Source organism: Pyrgilauda ruficollis, unplaced genomic scaffold (assembly GCF_017590135.1).
Source record: "Pyrgilauda ruficollis isolate IOZ18807 unplaced genomic scaffold, ASM1759013v1 scaffold32, whole genome shotgun sequence".
In the NCBI taxonomy this organism is placed as follows: domain Eukaryota; kingdom Metazoa; phylum Chordata; class Aves; order Passeriformes; family Passeridae; genus Pyrgilauda; species Pyrgilauda ruficollis.
In genome coordinates this window covers 7,257,820-7,275,421 of record NW_024524600.1, presented here as the reverse complement: position 1 = coordinate 7,275,421, position 17,602 = coordinate 7,257,820, and the positions used below count along the sequence as shown (strand labels likewise).

General features: G+C 37.3%; 1 protein-coding gene across 1 annotated transcript in view; it reads left to right on the top strand.

The window, feature by feature from the left end:
• METTL25 (methyltransferase like 25) overlaps positions 1–8,705 on the top strand; it is a 45,339-nt gene extending 36,634 nt beyond the window's left edge. The window contains exons 10-12 of the mRNA XM_041474430.1: positions 6,115–6,189; positions 6,816–6,887; positions 8,434–8,705. Of these exons, the coding sequence (XP_041330364.1) occupies positions 6,115–6,189; positions 6,816–6,887; positions 8,434–8,523 (237 nt within the window). The 3' untranslated portion in view covers positions 8,524–8,705. The remainder of the gene's footprint in view (positions 1–6,114; positions 6,190–6,815; positions 6,888–8,433) is intronic.
• Positions 8,706–17,602: the final 8,897 nt, after the last annotated feature.

Below are 17,602 nucleotides of genomic sequence, written 5' to 3'. Positions count from 1 at the left end.
CTTGTGAAAGTGAGGCTGCTCCATTGTGCTTGTAGAGGGCCATATCTAGAGATGCCTGCACAGCGCTGCAGTAATTGGTCTGGATACATACCAAAGCAGTATTTTGTTCCTGATTGTTTTCTTTGTCATAGTTCACTTTGTTCCTAGAGACTCTGTGTTGTACAGACAGCATTAAGAGTCACATCGATTTTGGAGAAATTCTTTCTATTACAAGATTTCTTTTTCCTATTGTTCACCGTTTTACCTGATTAACGTGAATAGGGACTCTCTTTTGGGAGAATGGAGCATTCATCCCTGTCCTCTCTCATAGAGTAGCTGGCCCTCTGATACTTGTTAACCTTTTTGCTTTCAAGCAGCAAGAGCAATTCCTTCCTCTTCAGCTCAGAACATGTTTCAGCTGTTTGTAGCTGCTTTGCAAATGCATTTCAAATGAAGCCTCTTTATTAACGGATCTGATTGCTGCTTAAGGCAATAAGTGCTACAAATAGCATTGCCAAGGCAAAAAGTCCTCATATAAGTATTTATGTATTTCTAGAGTTTTTAAGAAAGAAAACTCAAAACTTTTTAGGTTTCCTGGTGTCCTGTTCTTACTAGGGTAGATTAGCAAAAGATCTTTTATAGGGGCTGGCTTAAGGTGATTAAATGGAGAAAGTGCTTACAAAGCCAGGGCCTGGATATGTGTCTAACAGCCTTTGGGATCTATTGACTTGGTGTTTTTGCAAACTCCAGACTATTTAATTTTAAGTGTTAAAGCTGGTAGACAATACTGAAATCAGAATTTGTGCAAAAATACTTTTTTTTTTCACTAATTCCTTATTTTTTATCAGACAAGTTTGGGGTTTTTTTACATTTGATAAGTGGAGATGGGTTAACTCTTAGCTTACTGTAGACTGTCCTTGACTTGTAAATTCTCCTCAGCAGTGACTGGTGGAATATCATAAAATGCAGTTTGCAAGTGAAGGGAGATAACATGAAGCTTACTGTGTGGCTTAATTTTCTCTTGCTTTAAAAAGTATTGGAAAGCCACTCACTTAAGACTGGGAAACTGTCAGTAGTGGAATTGTGTAATACATTAAGATATGAACTAACCTGAATATATGCAGCTGTACTGGGAACTAACAAGAATTTTTGCAAAAAATGGAGAAGACATGGACTTCTAGCCTGAGATTTCTTACGACCTTAATGTCTACCCCACAGCCAGTGTCTGTGGATTATCTTGAAATGACAGTGAATATCTGAAACTGGTTGGTCTTTGCTAAGAATATTTGTAATTTGGTATGTTTTATTGTGTTCAGCCATTGGGCAAACACAGAGTCAAAGCCAAAACAATGCTCTCCACTTTCCCCTGAATCCTGAAACGGGAATTAACTGAGACAGTCAAAGCAGTCAAAAAATGAAGGTACTACATGGATTTACACACTTAATGCCTTTCACAATTGCTGCAGAGTTGACTTTCTTCATTGTTTTCTTGGACAGAAGGAATTTCATCTCACAGACTTCCTGTTTCCTCTTTTAGTTAGGAAAGTACTAAATGATGGCTCAGGTAACACTTGCATAGCACTCTATAAAGTGTAAGAACATAATGCTGTTTTTGAGCATAACTGTTTTTCACATAGACAAAATACTATCCCAGTTATGGCACTGTAGCATTTTACTCTGACAAGGAGTCCTAAGAGATGTGACTTGTGTCTCAGTTAGGTATAATTATAAATAATATAGATTCCATTCGTTTGAAATGTACGTTAAACAAAGTTCTAAATAAACTTAAGTCTCTCAGTAATTTCATTATCTGTTTTACATTATTTTTCAGTATATAACATTACATTATTTTTAACTACCTTAGTCATGGAAAAGTTGTAAAATTTCCTGTTAGGTGTGTTCTCCCAAATGTTTTTAACTGATCTAAGACACTGCTCTGCTACAAGGATTGCCTTACAGTTTTCTTGTACTCTCATTAGTGTTCCTGATAGTGCTGGTACAAGTAGAGAGAGGAAACATGGAATTGTGCAGTAGGAAGCAGTGTGTGCAGGAAGAAGCAGTCCCTTTGAGGTAGCAAAGAGGATTGCATCTAACAGACTGTGTGGAATAGCATCCTTTGGCTGTCTCCTCTCTGGAAGACATGTGCAGCATTGGGCAGTAAAAGAGACTTTGATTCAGTGAAAATACTCTTAGTCTAGGAAAGGATACAGCGCTGAAAAAATCCTCTCTGAAGAAACGTGAAGTGTGGTATCAGTAATTGCCCCACTGCTTGTGCCTGAATATTTTCTTTTCAGCCTGTGCTCTATCAGCGTGCCTGTGGGACTGCAGTCCAAGGTGGGTGTGCTCAGGTGTGTGGTATCTCACATGCTGTCAGAGCTCTGTGACAGTCTCACCGTGTTCACAACAGATCAGTCAGCCCTATGCCTCATGTTTAGTGCCATCTCCACCAGATGGTATTTATGGTATACCTATATGGTATTGTTACAACTAGGTGGCTGGAGACCTTGACAGGTTGTCCTGCTTGTACCAGGTGTTTGAGTGACCACATCAATCCACAAAGAAATTAGTTCCAAATAAAGCTTGCAGCATCATGACAATACAAAGAGATGAGAGATGAGGTCCTTTTGTTGATTACCTGATAAAGACCAGGAGACATTGTAGCTGTATCAGGGAGGAAGTACTGGCCAAAATGAAATTAAGGTCACTTCAGTGTCAGTAACATAAACTAGATCTTTGAGTGCAGAGCCATCATTCAGAGAAATGTATATATTTGAGTTTTTTCATGTTCATAATATCAGCATCAAAATGTAAGAAAAATGTTCAGTGCATATATATGAAGAATTTTTTTTGGACACACAAGTGAGTGACAACACAGAGAACAGTTGCTTGGACAGCTTCAGTGGCTGAATGGGGCTTGCTTTGCATGTGGAAGTACAATTCTTCAAAAATGCCAAGAGTAAACTACTCCTACTTCACCTTGGAAGGAGAGCTGAAGTTTGTGTTAGGTACCGAAGGCAGATGGAAAGCTATTGCAGTTTCAGACAAAGCCAGTGTTATCTGGATTTTAGTTGTTTTCCAGTAAATTGGCCACATGGCTAACTACCAGTTACCCTTTTCACGCCCTTCTCTACCAATGCTTTTCAATGGACACTTCCTCTCTTTTCCAGCTGAGCTGTTGCATTGAATTGGTTTGCTCACCAAACTGTTATCTGAGGCACAGTTTGGAATAGTACCTCGTCTATCCATGACAGCAGGATGTGTTCAGTCAGAATGCGTAATAGGCAGGGAAGGAATGGAAAAGCACATAGTTGAGTATGGCAGTGTGCAAGAGACATTTTTGACCCACTTTGTATTTGCCAAACATTTAACAGCTTGTTTTCTTTTGATTTGAATGCTTCATCTTGAAAAATGGAGAACTTAAAGGAAGCAAAAGCAGAAAGGTTTCAAGATCACATTTTTCCAAATATAGATCTTTGTATTTTAATTCCAAATAGCCTGTAATTTTGAAAATCCATTATACTAAAACCCTATTAATACTCAGTTGAAATGAAAAGCTTATAGGGCAGAGGTTAAATAAACTATTTTGTTTATTTCATGACCAGTATATTTTAGTTGGTTTGACTGTTTAGAGGAGAAGGGAAAAACAAAAAGAACTCTAAAATATTTGCACAGCTTCACAGGAAATAAAATAGCAATAAGACCAAAAAAATTATTGTTAATCCACATTAGTACTGCTGGATAAGCTACTCAGCCTTGCCTTTGCAGTTGGGAAAATGTACTTTCTAAATTAAAAAATACGACTGAAATACTACAAAAGTTTTTTCTGATCTCTTGTTTTAAAGCAGGGTTAGAATTATGCATCATTCCTGAAAATAGTATTTGTCAGATCTTCTAAAAGCTTCCTGTGATGGAGACTGACAACCTTGCCAGTCCTTAATTAAACTCTAAGAGAAAATGTTTCTTCAAGTTTTTGGCTGACTGTTTTGGTTTTTGGGGGTTTTTTTGCTGCAATTCAAGCCCATTAGTTCTTGCCCTATCCACTACAGACACAGTGAACAAACCATTCCCTACTTCTTGGTGATAGCCTTGTAAAAACTGTCATTATCCCCACTCTCAATTTTGTCTCATTTAGCCTGATCAATTCCAGTTCTCTTGAGTCTTTCTTCATAGGTCATGTTTTCTAGATCTCTGATCTATTTTCCCTCTCAGGGCTTTTTCAGACAGTTCATTTCTTTCTTTGAAATCTGATGCCCAAAAATGGATGCAGTATTCCAGCTAGAGCTTTTCCACTGCCAGAGTTGAAGGATTACTTCCTGCACTTTGCAGGCTGCTCTCCCATACATGTCACAGAATGGTGATTGGTTTTTGAGGTTTTTTTGCAGCAGCACAACTGTGACTCTCACTCAGCTTATGATCTGTTCTGTCTTCCAGACTGTCATTTGGTGCTCCCCATCCTGAACAGCTGATTATTTCTGCCTGAGCATAGTCCCTTCTGCTTTTCTGCACAGCATTTCAAACTTCTCTAAGCAATGCTCCAGTTTCTGAAAGTTGTTTTAAGTTCTGGCAATGCCTTTCTGTTGCACATTTGCAGGCTTAGCTAAGGTGGTTTCTGTTCTATTGTCTGAATTCTTAATGAAAATGCTGCATTCCATAATGGACCTCCAGTTAGCAGGTTGTTCCAGTCACTCAAAGACCCATTAGGAACCACTCTCTGGTTATAGTTGTTCAAACAGTTTTCACTGACTTTTTAGTACTTTAATCTGAGCCTCATTTTCTGAATTTGCTTATAAAATTATTATGGGAAATGTTATCAAAAATATTTTCGAAATCAAATTATATGAGAACCACTTGTTTTTCTCTGTCATTAATCCTTTTACCCTCCTTACAAGTGGAGTAGACTGACTTGTGATTTATCCTTGATGAATTTGTGTTGATTATTAGTCATTTGCTCATCTTTCAGTGGTTTTAAATTCTTTATTTGTTCAATTTTTTCAGTGCATTTGATCTGAACTGTCTGTTCTGTAATAAAAGATATATCTGCTATCTGTCTGACATACTATCTTTGAGAACTTCTCAGTGACAATGAGCAAAAGTTCTGAGGTCACTTCAGTCCCTTTTTGGCTGTCCCAGGATAAAGTTTGTAATACTCACCTGATTTGAAAACTTACATATTTTTTAAATGTTTCTTGGTTTGTTTCCCTATTTTAGACAAAGATTTGACTTCTTTGCAACTGTATTAGCCACATGCTCTCAGATGATTTTTCTAATAAAATGTGTAAAAATTCAGTAAGCACTTCAGCTTTCCTAGTCTTGAGTCATAGAATCATTTAGGCTGAAAAAGACTTTCAAGAGCAGCAATTCCAACTGTTAACTCAGCACTGCAAGTGCTCCACTAAGCCATGTCCCTCAGTGCCACATCTACATGTCTGTCAGAGCTGTTACTTTTCTGCTAAGTTTGGACTCCCTTGTTCCATAGCCATGACAGAACAGCCATACTGCAAAACTCCCAGTACTGCAGAAGTGCATCAGGCTCTTCCAGCTCTGCTCTTCCCAGCAGCATCCATCAGCAATAATGCTGCAATCCTACTTCTCACTTCTTTGGCCAGCTCAAGTGTGTTGTTCAGTGTCCAGGACTGTGGTCAGCAGAGCAGACACATCATGACCTTCAAGAGCCAGGAGATGTGGTGGTCTGGCTGCCCTGTAGAGGACATGCTTTGTGAAGAGCAGTCATGGCCACAGCTGCAGCATCTGCTCTGCTGCACTGGCCAGCAAGGGCCAAGTTCCTGGACTGTCTGTGTATGAAATTCAACCCCAAATTGCAGCATTTACAGTCATAGAGGCAGTGCTGGCCACTCTCCACTTTACTGTGTATTTCTCATTTAAGAATGACTGGAGTTTTCTGAATAATGGATATATCTCAGTATTTCATGTCAGTAGGAAATGCTGTGTGAAGAACAGTTACTGTAAATAAGAACTGAGAAAGTGCTATTGGAAAATTATTATAAATATTAGCAAAGTGCTAATTTCAAAAACGAAACACAGATTTCATTTTGTAGTGTGTCAATATTTAATTCCAAAGTTCCCTTGAAAAAGTAACTACAGTAACTCTGATATCTCTTTTTTAATCCCTTGCAGCTCCCAGACAGCTGTATAATGGATTACTATGAAAAGTACAAGCACAGAATGAATGAGCTTGAAGCATTTAACATGGTAAAAGTTATGGGATTAATACTACTACCTTGCATATATATATGTGCTAGTCTAGAACAAAGCCCTATTAAGTTTTATGTGGAGGTGGACAGTCTTACACTGTGGTATGCAATCTCAAAAAACAAAGCAGTTCCCCCTTCCATACTTTGGAGTGTATCCTATTCCAGAACTATATTAGGTGTAAGTAAAGTAATAAAGTGAACACATGGTAGATTCTTTTTCAAGAGGGACTATTGCACTGGAAAATGGAATGTCAGTCTCCTTTTAAATCTAGACTGGTCTCCATGCAGTTATTTCATAAAAAAACATTTTTTATTGAAATTCATTATTTCCCTCTTTAAAATTGTTCTGCTACATTTAATATTATTTTCTTGTTGGACAGTGTCTGAAAAACAACTAAATAACATAATTCCCTGACTTTATGGCATTCCATGTATTTTTGATCTTTAATATAATTTGTTTTGAAGATGTCCATCCCACAGGGAAAACTAGCAAGGTGATATTTATACAACAGAACCCCTAAAAAATAATTGACCTTCCTGGAATTGTTGTGAGGAAATGTAGCCATTTGGAAGTGTATTGCCTGTCTTTCCCAAAAGGATTATAGCATCTAATCTTTCTTTCAGTTGAAGGTTGTTCTGGCTCCTTGCATAGAGGTTTTGATACTCCTGGATCGTCTTTGCTACCTCAAGGAGCAGGTATTTTTGCATTCTCTTTTATGATACCTAAAGGCTACATCACTGAAATGAGGCTATTTCAGTCAATTTATTACTGTGCAGACAAAAAGTCTCTGTTGCAGAATTATTATTCTCATCATATTTGCAAAAGTATAAGCATTCATTCCATTTAGTATAAACATATGCCCAGCAGATGTTTTTATTTTCAACAAAGCAGCAACAGTAAAGTTTATGGTCTTTTAATTGTATGGTAATTACTAGTCAATAGATAGTAAAATAAATTCATCAAAGATGCATCAAATCTCATTTTATACACCATAATGAGTTATTTAATAATCTAAAATTTTTGGAAATTCTGAAGAAATATTGTGCTGTTAAGACTTGAACTTTCAATTAATGTGCTTTGGAACATACAATTCAAAAAATTTTGAATTAGATCCAAAATGTTTATGACATTCTTTTACTGTTTCTTAATTAAGATCAATAATGAGAGAGGGTGCACTTCTTCTAACTGTATGGGTCAGCTGAGGTACATTTGAGTAACATGCAGCCTGGATATATTTTACAAGTATAGATCTGGGATGTAATAAGCAAATGCTACTGCATTTACTCCATGATGACTTACATTATTACACTATTTCTTCTAACACTGATTTGAAGCTTGGCCTGTTTAACTTGAAAGCACTGGTAATACTTCTTCTGCACCAGTAAACATTTTTCACACAACTAATAATTACCTAGGAGGAAATGGTAGCATCTTCCAGCTTCTGTTCTGGCCCATGGTCAAAATAAAATTTTAAAATAAAGTTTAAACTCATTCATATGAATAGCAGTGGTTTTCCCCTATAAACCTTTCATTTTAACAGCTCCATTTTATCATAAGTGAAAACTCACTTTATTCTCTGTCATGGTGCACTTGGAACAATTGAATTGTAGTAAATGCATGCCTTTGTTCTAACTGGTATTTTTACAAAGAGGCAATTTGAAATAGTTAAATAATGATGTATTTTCCCAAATGGCAACTAGTTAAAAATTGCATAGAAATCTGTATAATTTCCAAGATGGGAAATCAAACTTGCTGCATATAGCACTAATTCACCTTTTCTAAATGTAATATATGCATGGATTTAATCTTGTACTGATTGATTCACAAAATGTGTTTAGGAAGAAAAATAAAAGTTATAAAAGCCAAATGCAGCATGATGACCTGATCCAGCCAGCCTGATTCATTTGAAAAGTCATTTAATTAGCTTCAGTAGTAGAATGTGCAACATAAAATGAGTATGACATGATCCTTAATTTCTTTGTTCCAGTTCAACCAAAAAGCAAAGCTTTATTGACGAAGGAGGTGGGAAGCTATCACTTGATAGCACCAAAAATAATTAAATGTCCTTTTTTCACAACAAACTTTCCCCCCATTTCCTTGTTAGATAAGTGGTTTTCCTGCTTTGCATTAACGTAATTCTATTTATTTTCAATTTTGTATTTCAAAATGTGGATTTATTACAATATTTTAGCTTATAAGTCAAACAAATTTTTATGCACTACAATCATATGTCATTTTCAGGAAAACATTGCCTGGTCTGGTCTTGTGAAGTTATTTGATCCTGTGAAGTCCCCGAGATGCTATGCAGTTATTGCTCTGAAGAACCAGTAATGTTCTTAAGTGGTAGCAAATTGAAAAGAGGTTGGAAATTCTGAACTGATAATGCTGTTTCCTCCCTTTTACTCTGTTATTTTTAATAGATTCCTCAAGTACAATGTTTGCTTTTCAGATGCAAAAGAAAAAAGTGCAATGCCTCTTTGAATCTTCAGAAATAAATATCTCCTTTATAAATATGATTGCTTCCTTATGTCAGTTATTAATGTTGAACATCTGACTTAGTTATAAATGTGATTATTATTATTTAAAATAACATTTATATTTCTTCTATTTAAGGTATTATGCTTCTGTTTTCTTTCTCTTGATACTTCTAATCTCAAGATAACCTCAATTTTTACCTGTGGCTGGTATCAGCAGTCTCAGACTAGGCTCACTTTTTCTTTTCTGGATTAAGATGGGTGCAGAGTATAAACAGAAAAATAACCTGCACTGTAAACAAGAGGCTTGTAGGCATCCAGTTTGTGGTAACTGGGAGTGGAGCTGGGCCCAGCCTCATCCCCATGTGGGACAGCTGTGCAAAGCAGGTGAGCAGCACTGACGGCAATGAGCCATGGAGTGCCGGGGCACTGAGCAACCACAAAGGGAGCAGAGGGCACACAGGGGCAGTGCATCAACACGGGGGGTATAAAAGGCTTGGCTGAAGAGCAAGAGCAGATGCCTGCAGCCTTCTGGAGTGATTTGGTGTTCCTCTGTATGGGCAGATGTCTGCAGCCTTCTGATGGGGTGTGGTGTTACTCTGTATGGGTGACTGCTTAAAGCTTTCTGAACTTGCATGAGGATACTCCGTGTGTCATGGCCATCCCTACTGTGGCATGTGCTGTACCATATGCTGTGGCAGAGGCTCATAGGCTAAATAGGATCTTTGTACTACCTCTTCTTCAGGTCATCAGGACCTGAGATTATAGAGCAGCCTAGAAGAGCCTAAGTAGGGACTACCTGCAAAGGACACTTTTATATCAACCCCTTCTTCATTCAGGCATTTTTCTGGCGTGCACTTGCTTGCCTGTCACTCTGAAAGAAAAATATGTGTGCTCTAATCCAGTGAGAGATTTCCCAGTGCTTAAGAATCAGCTGCCCTGCTGGGGTTTAGTCTGTAATCTTGGGGTTGTATTGGAAAGCTATTATCTGGCCCAAATCTGTTGAGCATAAATTGTTTGATACCCAAATAAATTAAAACTTCCTAGGCAGTTTCTTGTTAGCTGTGCTGCATTCATGAGTGGGACATTTATTTGTTGATGCATTTATCTCAATGGGTTGCCGAATTAAACTTGCGGATTTTCCATCAATTAAAAAAGACAAAAGTTTATTTTCTAAGTCCTAGTCCTTTTATTAGAATTTTCCAGTGTATGTAAAAGGTAATTAACTACTAGTGCGCAGAAAAAAGGACAACAAATAAATAATAAAATACAGCACAAAAGAAGAAAAAGGCAAGAAAAAAGAAAAGAGGAGGATACACATGGAAGGTAAGAATAACAAAAAAATTTTTATATTAATTGTATTATGACAGTAGTTAGACTGAGATGTGAGTAGGAATGGCTTTTACTGTGTTGCACTTTACAAAATATAACGAGAGCCTGTGGACATGACCACTCAAGAAAAGAGAAATAAGGTATTTTTCTAACAAGTCACATCTTTCTTGATGCATTCATTCACTTGGAAGAAATATTTTGTTTTTATGTCTGTCTAAAATCACTACTATCTGTTTTAGAACTCCAGTCCTTATTAAGTCCATGGTTTCAGTATGAGGGTCTGATATTTGCTTGGTCTGACTGTATTCTATCCTTAGAGCTGCTGAACATCTTCAGTGCCCAAGGAAACTTAAAAGAAGCTGCAGGTCTGGAGCAGTAGAGTGAAGAGAAAAATGAGGGCTTCCATGTATGCTGCCTTTTGTTATACAGAGAGCACTGAGGAAACTAACAAGCTGCTGAATTTTTTTTCCCAGGAGAGGAATCAAATGAAAGAAAATTGTTTCCTAACCTCTAAGGATCTGGAAGAAAAAAACAATAATATCTGGTCTAAAAAGGCACTGTAAAGTACATGATGTTAAAAAGAAAAAAGGTGAACAAAAATCCTAGAAAAATAGGTTTTATTGTATTATGTTCTGCTAAGACATGATGACTAATTGTTACTGAAGTGTTACAGAGTTGTCATCCCTATCTTATGTGCTGTTTTTCCCCATCACCTTGGGGAAGAAATTGCCTTTTTTTTTCTGTTATGAGTCTCTTCCTCAGCTTTCTCAGACCAAATTCTAAAAATTTGGTATATATGATGTTTAAACAAAGTAAGCACAGTTTCCCACGGAAAACAAGGGCTTAAAAGTACCTTTTTATGGTCCAAAAATATTCATTTGAGCAAGCCCTGTCTGCTTTAATCTGAACACAGTCAAAATTGCAAAGGGTGTACAGACTAGTGTTAATTTTATGTGATATGTGTGTAATGCTAGGTAAATTCCAAGTTAAATTTTCATTACTATCTTAAGAGAACATTTGCAACAGTTCAGAAAAACAAGCACATCTCTAGGATTAGCACAAGTGCTTGTCTACTGTTTTAAAAGGGTCTGAATAAATTTGCATTCCCTCCCCCAGCAGCTTCTCAGGCTCTTTCAGTACTTTTCATGCACTTTGTAGTCTATGCAGGCAAAAACAGGCAATGTGCTTCTTAGAATAATAACTATCAAGAGGTTTATATGATGAGTTTGGATTCAAGTGAAGTCAGTTGCTGTCTTCTCTCAAAGCTGTTTCAAAGCTTTGGGTGCCTGAATACCTATGAGTTATTGTTTACACAGTGGAAAAATCCCTGACAGTAATCAAGATGAATAAAACCACTTTTCTTCATGGTTATTGCCAGAAGTTCTCCCATAAAGTAAACTGTATCCTAAATATGATTTAGTCTTTTGATAGGAAAGAATCTCCATTTTCTTTCAGTGTGACAGACCATTATCTATCTTGCTGTGCTCCCTAAGGAACAGAGGCGATACCTGCTTTCCATCAGGTGTTTGCCTGATTCTGTTTGCAGCACAGTTATGCATTCTCTAACAAATTCAGAGTGTTTTATTTATTTTTCTTAGGGTTGAAACCTATTCCTAGATAGAGGAACAAGAGTATATGCAGGGTATGTGTGCAATCTTAATATTCAAGAGATCAGTATAGCCCCAAAATTTCCAAGCCTGCTTTTGTGACAAGCTGTAATTCTGCAGGTGGAGTGGGGTTCCTCAGGGGCTGGTGCTGGGGCTGGTGCTGTTTAACATCCTTGCTGGAGACATGGACAGTGAGATCGAGTGCATCTCAGCAAGTTTGCAGGTGACACCAAGCTGTGTGGTGTGGTCATTGTGCTGGAGGGAAGGGATGCCATCCAGAGGGACCTGGACAGGCTTGAGAGATGGACCCACAAGAACTTCAAGAAGTTCAGCAAGGCCAAGTGGAAGGTCCTGTGCCTGGTTTGGGGCAATCCCAAGCACAAACACAGGCTGGGCAGAGAATGGATTGAGATGAGCCCTGGGATGAAGGACAAGGGGGAATGGTCTCAAGCTGAAGGAGGGTAGGTTTAGATTAGATGTTAGGAAAAAATGGTGAGGCACTGGAACAGGTTGCCAGAGAGATTATGGACTCCTCATCCCAGGGAGTGTTCAAGCTCAAGCTGGATAGGACTCTTAAGACCTGGTCTAGCAGAGGGTGTCCCTGCCCATGGCAGGGGGGTTGGAAGTAGATGATCTTCATGGTCCCTTTTAACTCACACCATTCAGTGATTCTATGATTCTAGGTCTGATTCCTCACACATAATGTTACACCACAAAAAAATTTGTGCTATTTTTGTTTCAAGGGCTTTTTTTTCTGACTAGGTATTAGGTATATTTTATGGTAAATTATTCATTACTATTAAAGTGCTTAATGTCTGCTCAGAGTTAACATGGTTTTGCTATCTTTTGATGGACTTAAAATCTTGAGACTATGTCTTGTGATGGCATAAAATCTGCACCGGGGAAGCATGCTAAATATATTTGGCTTTGTGGCAGCAATATGTCTTTTAAATGACTGGAGTACTTATTGGCTTATATTTACTTACTTCCTAAAAACTATCCTAAATGTGGCATTATATTGCCAAATATCACTGGTACTGAGGGCAAGTGGTAAAATAGGACCAGCACCAAGAAAGTCCCCCCTGCTTATGTGTGAACTAGCCAACTTAGTGTGGTGCTTTCCCAGGGAAGTATCTGAATAGTCATCATTGTTAGCATCTTTAAATCTCTTTATCCCATGCATCTTAACATTCTCACTGATATCTGTTCTCCTTCCTGATGTATAGGCGAGTGCACTGAAAAGAGGGGAATTTGTGCTAGGCTGTGGGCCACGAAGAATTTTCAGTATTTGTTTGCAAATCAGAACTGAGGTACAGTTGTCCATACACTTAAACCAGCCACCTAACCCTTAGAACTGTGACTTCAGCTCCCTAAGTTTCTGAAATCCATTCAAATTTTGAATTCCAAAATCCTGCCAGATGGGAGCATGGCTTAATTCTCTGGGAATCCAGCTGCAGTTCTCTCCCTGTCTGCATAACCAACTCAGATTGGTGGGTCTGTATCCTGTATCTCCAGGCAACTGCTGAATAAGATGATTTCTTTGAATTTGCTTATCCCTGCTTGTTATCTCTGTCAATGTTGTATTTCAGTGTACTTTGAGATAGAGTAAAATCCTTCTGAGATTTAGGATGCCTCAGAGAAGCTACACCACACTTATGCTTCTTGTTGCTTTCTGCCTTAAATTAATTCTTGATGATCAGAAAGATTAGTAAACACCAGACACTCTGAGAGGCACAGGCTATTAAAAATTACTGTGCACAATATCTTCTCTTCACAAGTCTTTCTCAATTCAAAAGCTCCAAAGCATTTTCTTCACAGGAATCCCAGAGCACATTATCATGAAACTCAGACATCTAAGGAAACCCACCAACATAATGAAGATTGGTCTCAAACTGTTAAAATATGCTCTTGTTCACCAATCTTCCCAGTGTAAACCTACATTCTGTTCAAGGCTGTTTGCAATGTCTGTATCAAACTGGAAACAAATAGACACTTGTCTCACATTCACAGTGATGCTGTTCATGAAATCAGCAAGAGAATGACATTCTAGTCTCTGCTTTATGCTAAAAGGCACTTAGAACAGGTATGCCAAACATTCAGAGATTTCTTCTGATACCCTCATTGAAATCTTTTGAACAAATGTTTTCAGTCAGTTCAGTCTGTTACTAACTTCAGTCACTACTGACTGTCATCAACAGGTCTACAATGTCCTGTGGTTTATGTTCCACAGGTGGACCTTTCTCAGAATACACTTGTCCAAACAGTAAATTACTTCAACTAATTGCTGAAAGTTGTACTCCTAGGTTTATTTATGGATTTTATAGTAAATTTGTTTTATCCAAGTGGAATCCTGCTATATACCATAGTTTTCTCAGAAATGTGCATTTAAATGTAAAAGAAATTTAAATTGTACTATGTAAGTGTGTTCTTGGGCAGGAAAGCACAGTATATGACAGGTTACATCATGAGATGCACTGTTGGCCAGAATTTGATAATTCACAAATACAAAACACATAGACAGGATTACATGGAGAAAATATCTCAGATTTGCAGTTACCATAAAGTGTGTATTGCTGGTCCATAGGAAGAAATGTAATTATGTTATTTAACTGGGATACAGGAAAACTGGAACTTTGAGTAAGTAAATAGGAGAGTCACATTTTAAATTGCCTTATGGTTTAGGAACTTGCTGCAAAAGTGACAATTTTCTGGGGAGAAACCATCTGATATACTATTCACCCCAGGAGATCAAGCTGTTTTCTACACAACATTTATTTTATACCTGTTCTATAATCCAAGTCTATGCTTGTTTTGGGTTTGTGGTTTTTTGGTTTGGTTTTTTTTTGTGTCGTAGTTGATTATTAAATTATCTCTCTTCAGTGTTTTACATTTACAATCACAATGGTTATAAGGACTTTTTCTTTCTTCTTGTAGCAAACACATGCTAACAAGATACAATTATTTAATATCTTTGCTTAAGATTAACAAAGACGGTCCAAAAGCAAAATACCACTTCTGAATTTAGCTGAAGTTTATCTGTGGATTAAAAAATTCTGCATGTGAAACTTACATTTTCATTACAAAATTCTCAGATTTATACAAGTCTTTCTTTTTGCATCTTGACCAGTATGAGCTTACTGATGTAGATAAAGATGTTGTCAGGGTAGCTGGTATTGAGTTTCACATGGAATTTATCAGGAAAATCAAGATGCACTAAATCTACTGAGCCAACAAATCAGATTGTTAGACTGAAACTGAGATGGCCTTAACACACTGTCAACTCTTTCACGACTCACTGATGAAAAGAGCAAAGCTGTCTGCTTACTGAATAACTGGGTAGTGTCTGGCACTAAAGGAGAAAATTCCAAAGCAAAAAGGAGCGGTGATCACCTCTCTCGATTATACGAACCTTCAGAAACAATAATTAAAATGTACAGTTGTAAATCTATGCTGTTTATTACACCTCCTATTATTGGAGTAATGAATAAAGACTGACAGCAGAAGCAACCATGCTGTTTCTCAACTATAAATCCTAAATGCACTTGTTAGTATTAGAAAGGCTAAAGTCATCAAGAGTACACACAGATGTTAAAAACTGCAAAAAGAGCTGTGCATTGCTTGAATAAATGTGCCATTTGCTAAGCTTTTATACTCTGAGTCATGGGCATCAATTCCAAGAACACAATTCACAAAATACTCAATGAGCAGCATATAAAACAAGTTATATCAATTTTAAGGTCTCCGGTGTTTATTGACAGACTATTATTAGCTGACACAAAAATGCTTTCATTTCACAGAAATTTTAATTTTAATTTGAGAATATAAATAATGGTGAAGAGTCACATAGTAAAAATGCATATCATTAAGATTAAGGTCTAGACAAATTCTTGATTTAAGTAAAAGATGTCTGTCCAACAGTGTAGTGAAGACCTGTATTGTCTTTTGAGTCAGTGGCTAATTTCTGTTGATTACCATGGGAGCAGGCTTGGATACAAAAGCATCTGCTGAAGACAAACAGTGTGGATGATCAAATACCTTTTGTACAAGGACAGTTCCAAATTTACATTTCTGAAGGTGAAGAGATCGTGTGCACTTGCTTTATTCAGACATACTGAAGTTGAACAGTGTAGAAATTATTGTGAATACTGGTTCATTATTGAAATTTTCCTGACATATACTAAGAGAAGGTTTAAATGCTTTTTGTTCTTTTTTTTTTTTTTTTTTTTTTTTCAGATAATATGTTTCAATGCATCAAAACTCTCAGGATTTTGTCTTCTCTCACTAGTCCTTAACAATAAGGGCACTGACTACAGTAACAGAGTTAAATGGCACTTTTTGTTCCTAAGAACAACTGAAGTGTCACAGCCTCTACTTTGATTGAATCCAATGGTATAATTCTCTTGAACGCCATTTAACTGATCCTATGAACAAGAAAAGTAAGATTTAGCCTTAATTCTTAAAAAAAGCAACACTTTCGTCACAGTACTTTAACAGAACATTTTCATGGCAAGATTTTACTTTGTAGTCACTTTTCATTTTCCCCTGTGTTTCTCTTCTGTCTTTTGTCTATGCAGAAATTTTATAAAATATTGTAAAACAAGAAATTGAATTTGGCTGAGCGGTGTGTTTCACTAGTTAGCCACCTTTACCAGCCCTTTGTAGGCAGCACATCCCTCATTCATGAACCATGTGTTAAAGATAGTAATGTTAATTAGTAACTCTTTTTGCACAGCCCATGAATTCAATAGAACCTATAAATGTTGACTGTCAGACAAAAATTTTGATTGATTTTTATAATTCCATTTAGGATGTGTTTTAAGCATGGATTTCTATAGAAAACATTTTTAAAGGTGATTTTATGAAAATATTTTACAGCAGGACTTGAAAATTATGTAATTGGAGGTAGAATCTCAGTGGCGAATTAAAATACTATATCAGGTTGCCTGTCTTCAGGGATAATTTAATAAAAATCCTGTTTGTTATGATTTAGCAACAACAGAAATTAATAAAGTGTAAAAGGTATCACAATTATTCGTTTACTTCTGGTTTATTGAAATATTACAGCCTCATCTGTTGCTAATTTACTTGTCTTTGGTGAACCACGCCTAAGATTTTGGAAGAGTAAATCTGGGAACATCCATGTTTTTATGCATTAGTGTTTTACAGTTCTTTGAATGAAATAGAAGTGTATGATATGGTAAGCCATGTCATGTTTCCCCATAAAAAACAGCTGCCAAAACAAATGTGAATACATGCAAGAGAAGATTACAGTTCACAGTAAGCATTCAGTTTCTTTATCAGTTTGCCATCAGAAGTTAATGTCAGCTTAATTCAGTGCTTTTTAGCCAGTTAAGGTTTGAGACCAGCTTCACATTTTGAGTCTCCATCTCAGGAAAGAGAAGACAGATTCACTTTACACCAGGTAAACCTACTATCTTATTACCTTGTGTCCCAGGGGCCGCATAAGCCTGTTAGTCTGGGATACCCCCAGATTAATTCTATGCTCTGCAGCATCACCAGTCTGTGCTGCAGTGCTGCCCTGATATGGTTCCACTCCTTTATAGCCCAGGGGAGAAGCATGTGTATGCTCTGAGCATTATCTGGGGTTTCTTGACAGGATAAACAAGAAAGAAGGAAAAAGTTTTATTACTTCTCCCACCCACTGCTTGTGTTATGCCTTCAAGCACTTTGGGCTGAGTTTTCACTTACTGTCTAAGGGTAGCAGTGAACAGCTCACACAGTTCTTGAGGGTCAAGCATTGCTCCTGCATATCTCTCCTCTGTAATTGGTGACTGGGACATGCTGCCACCAAAGGCTGGATAATTCTCTTTGTGGAAGTCAGCCTGATTTGTACCTGTTATGTCTAGTCCTGACAGAGAGCAGCCTTGTTAATGCAATGGTGTGGTCAGTTGGGGAGCTGCTTTCTACAGGAAATGGGTGCAGGATTTGCTTTCTCTTTTAGAAGTGTCACTGTGCTTTGCAGTATGGTGGGGGTGT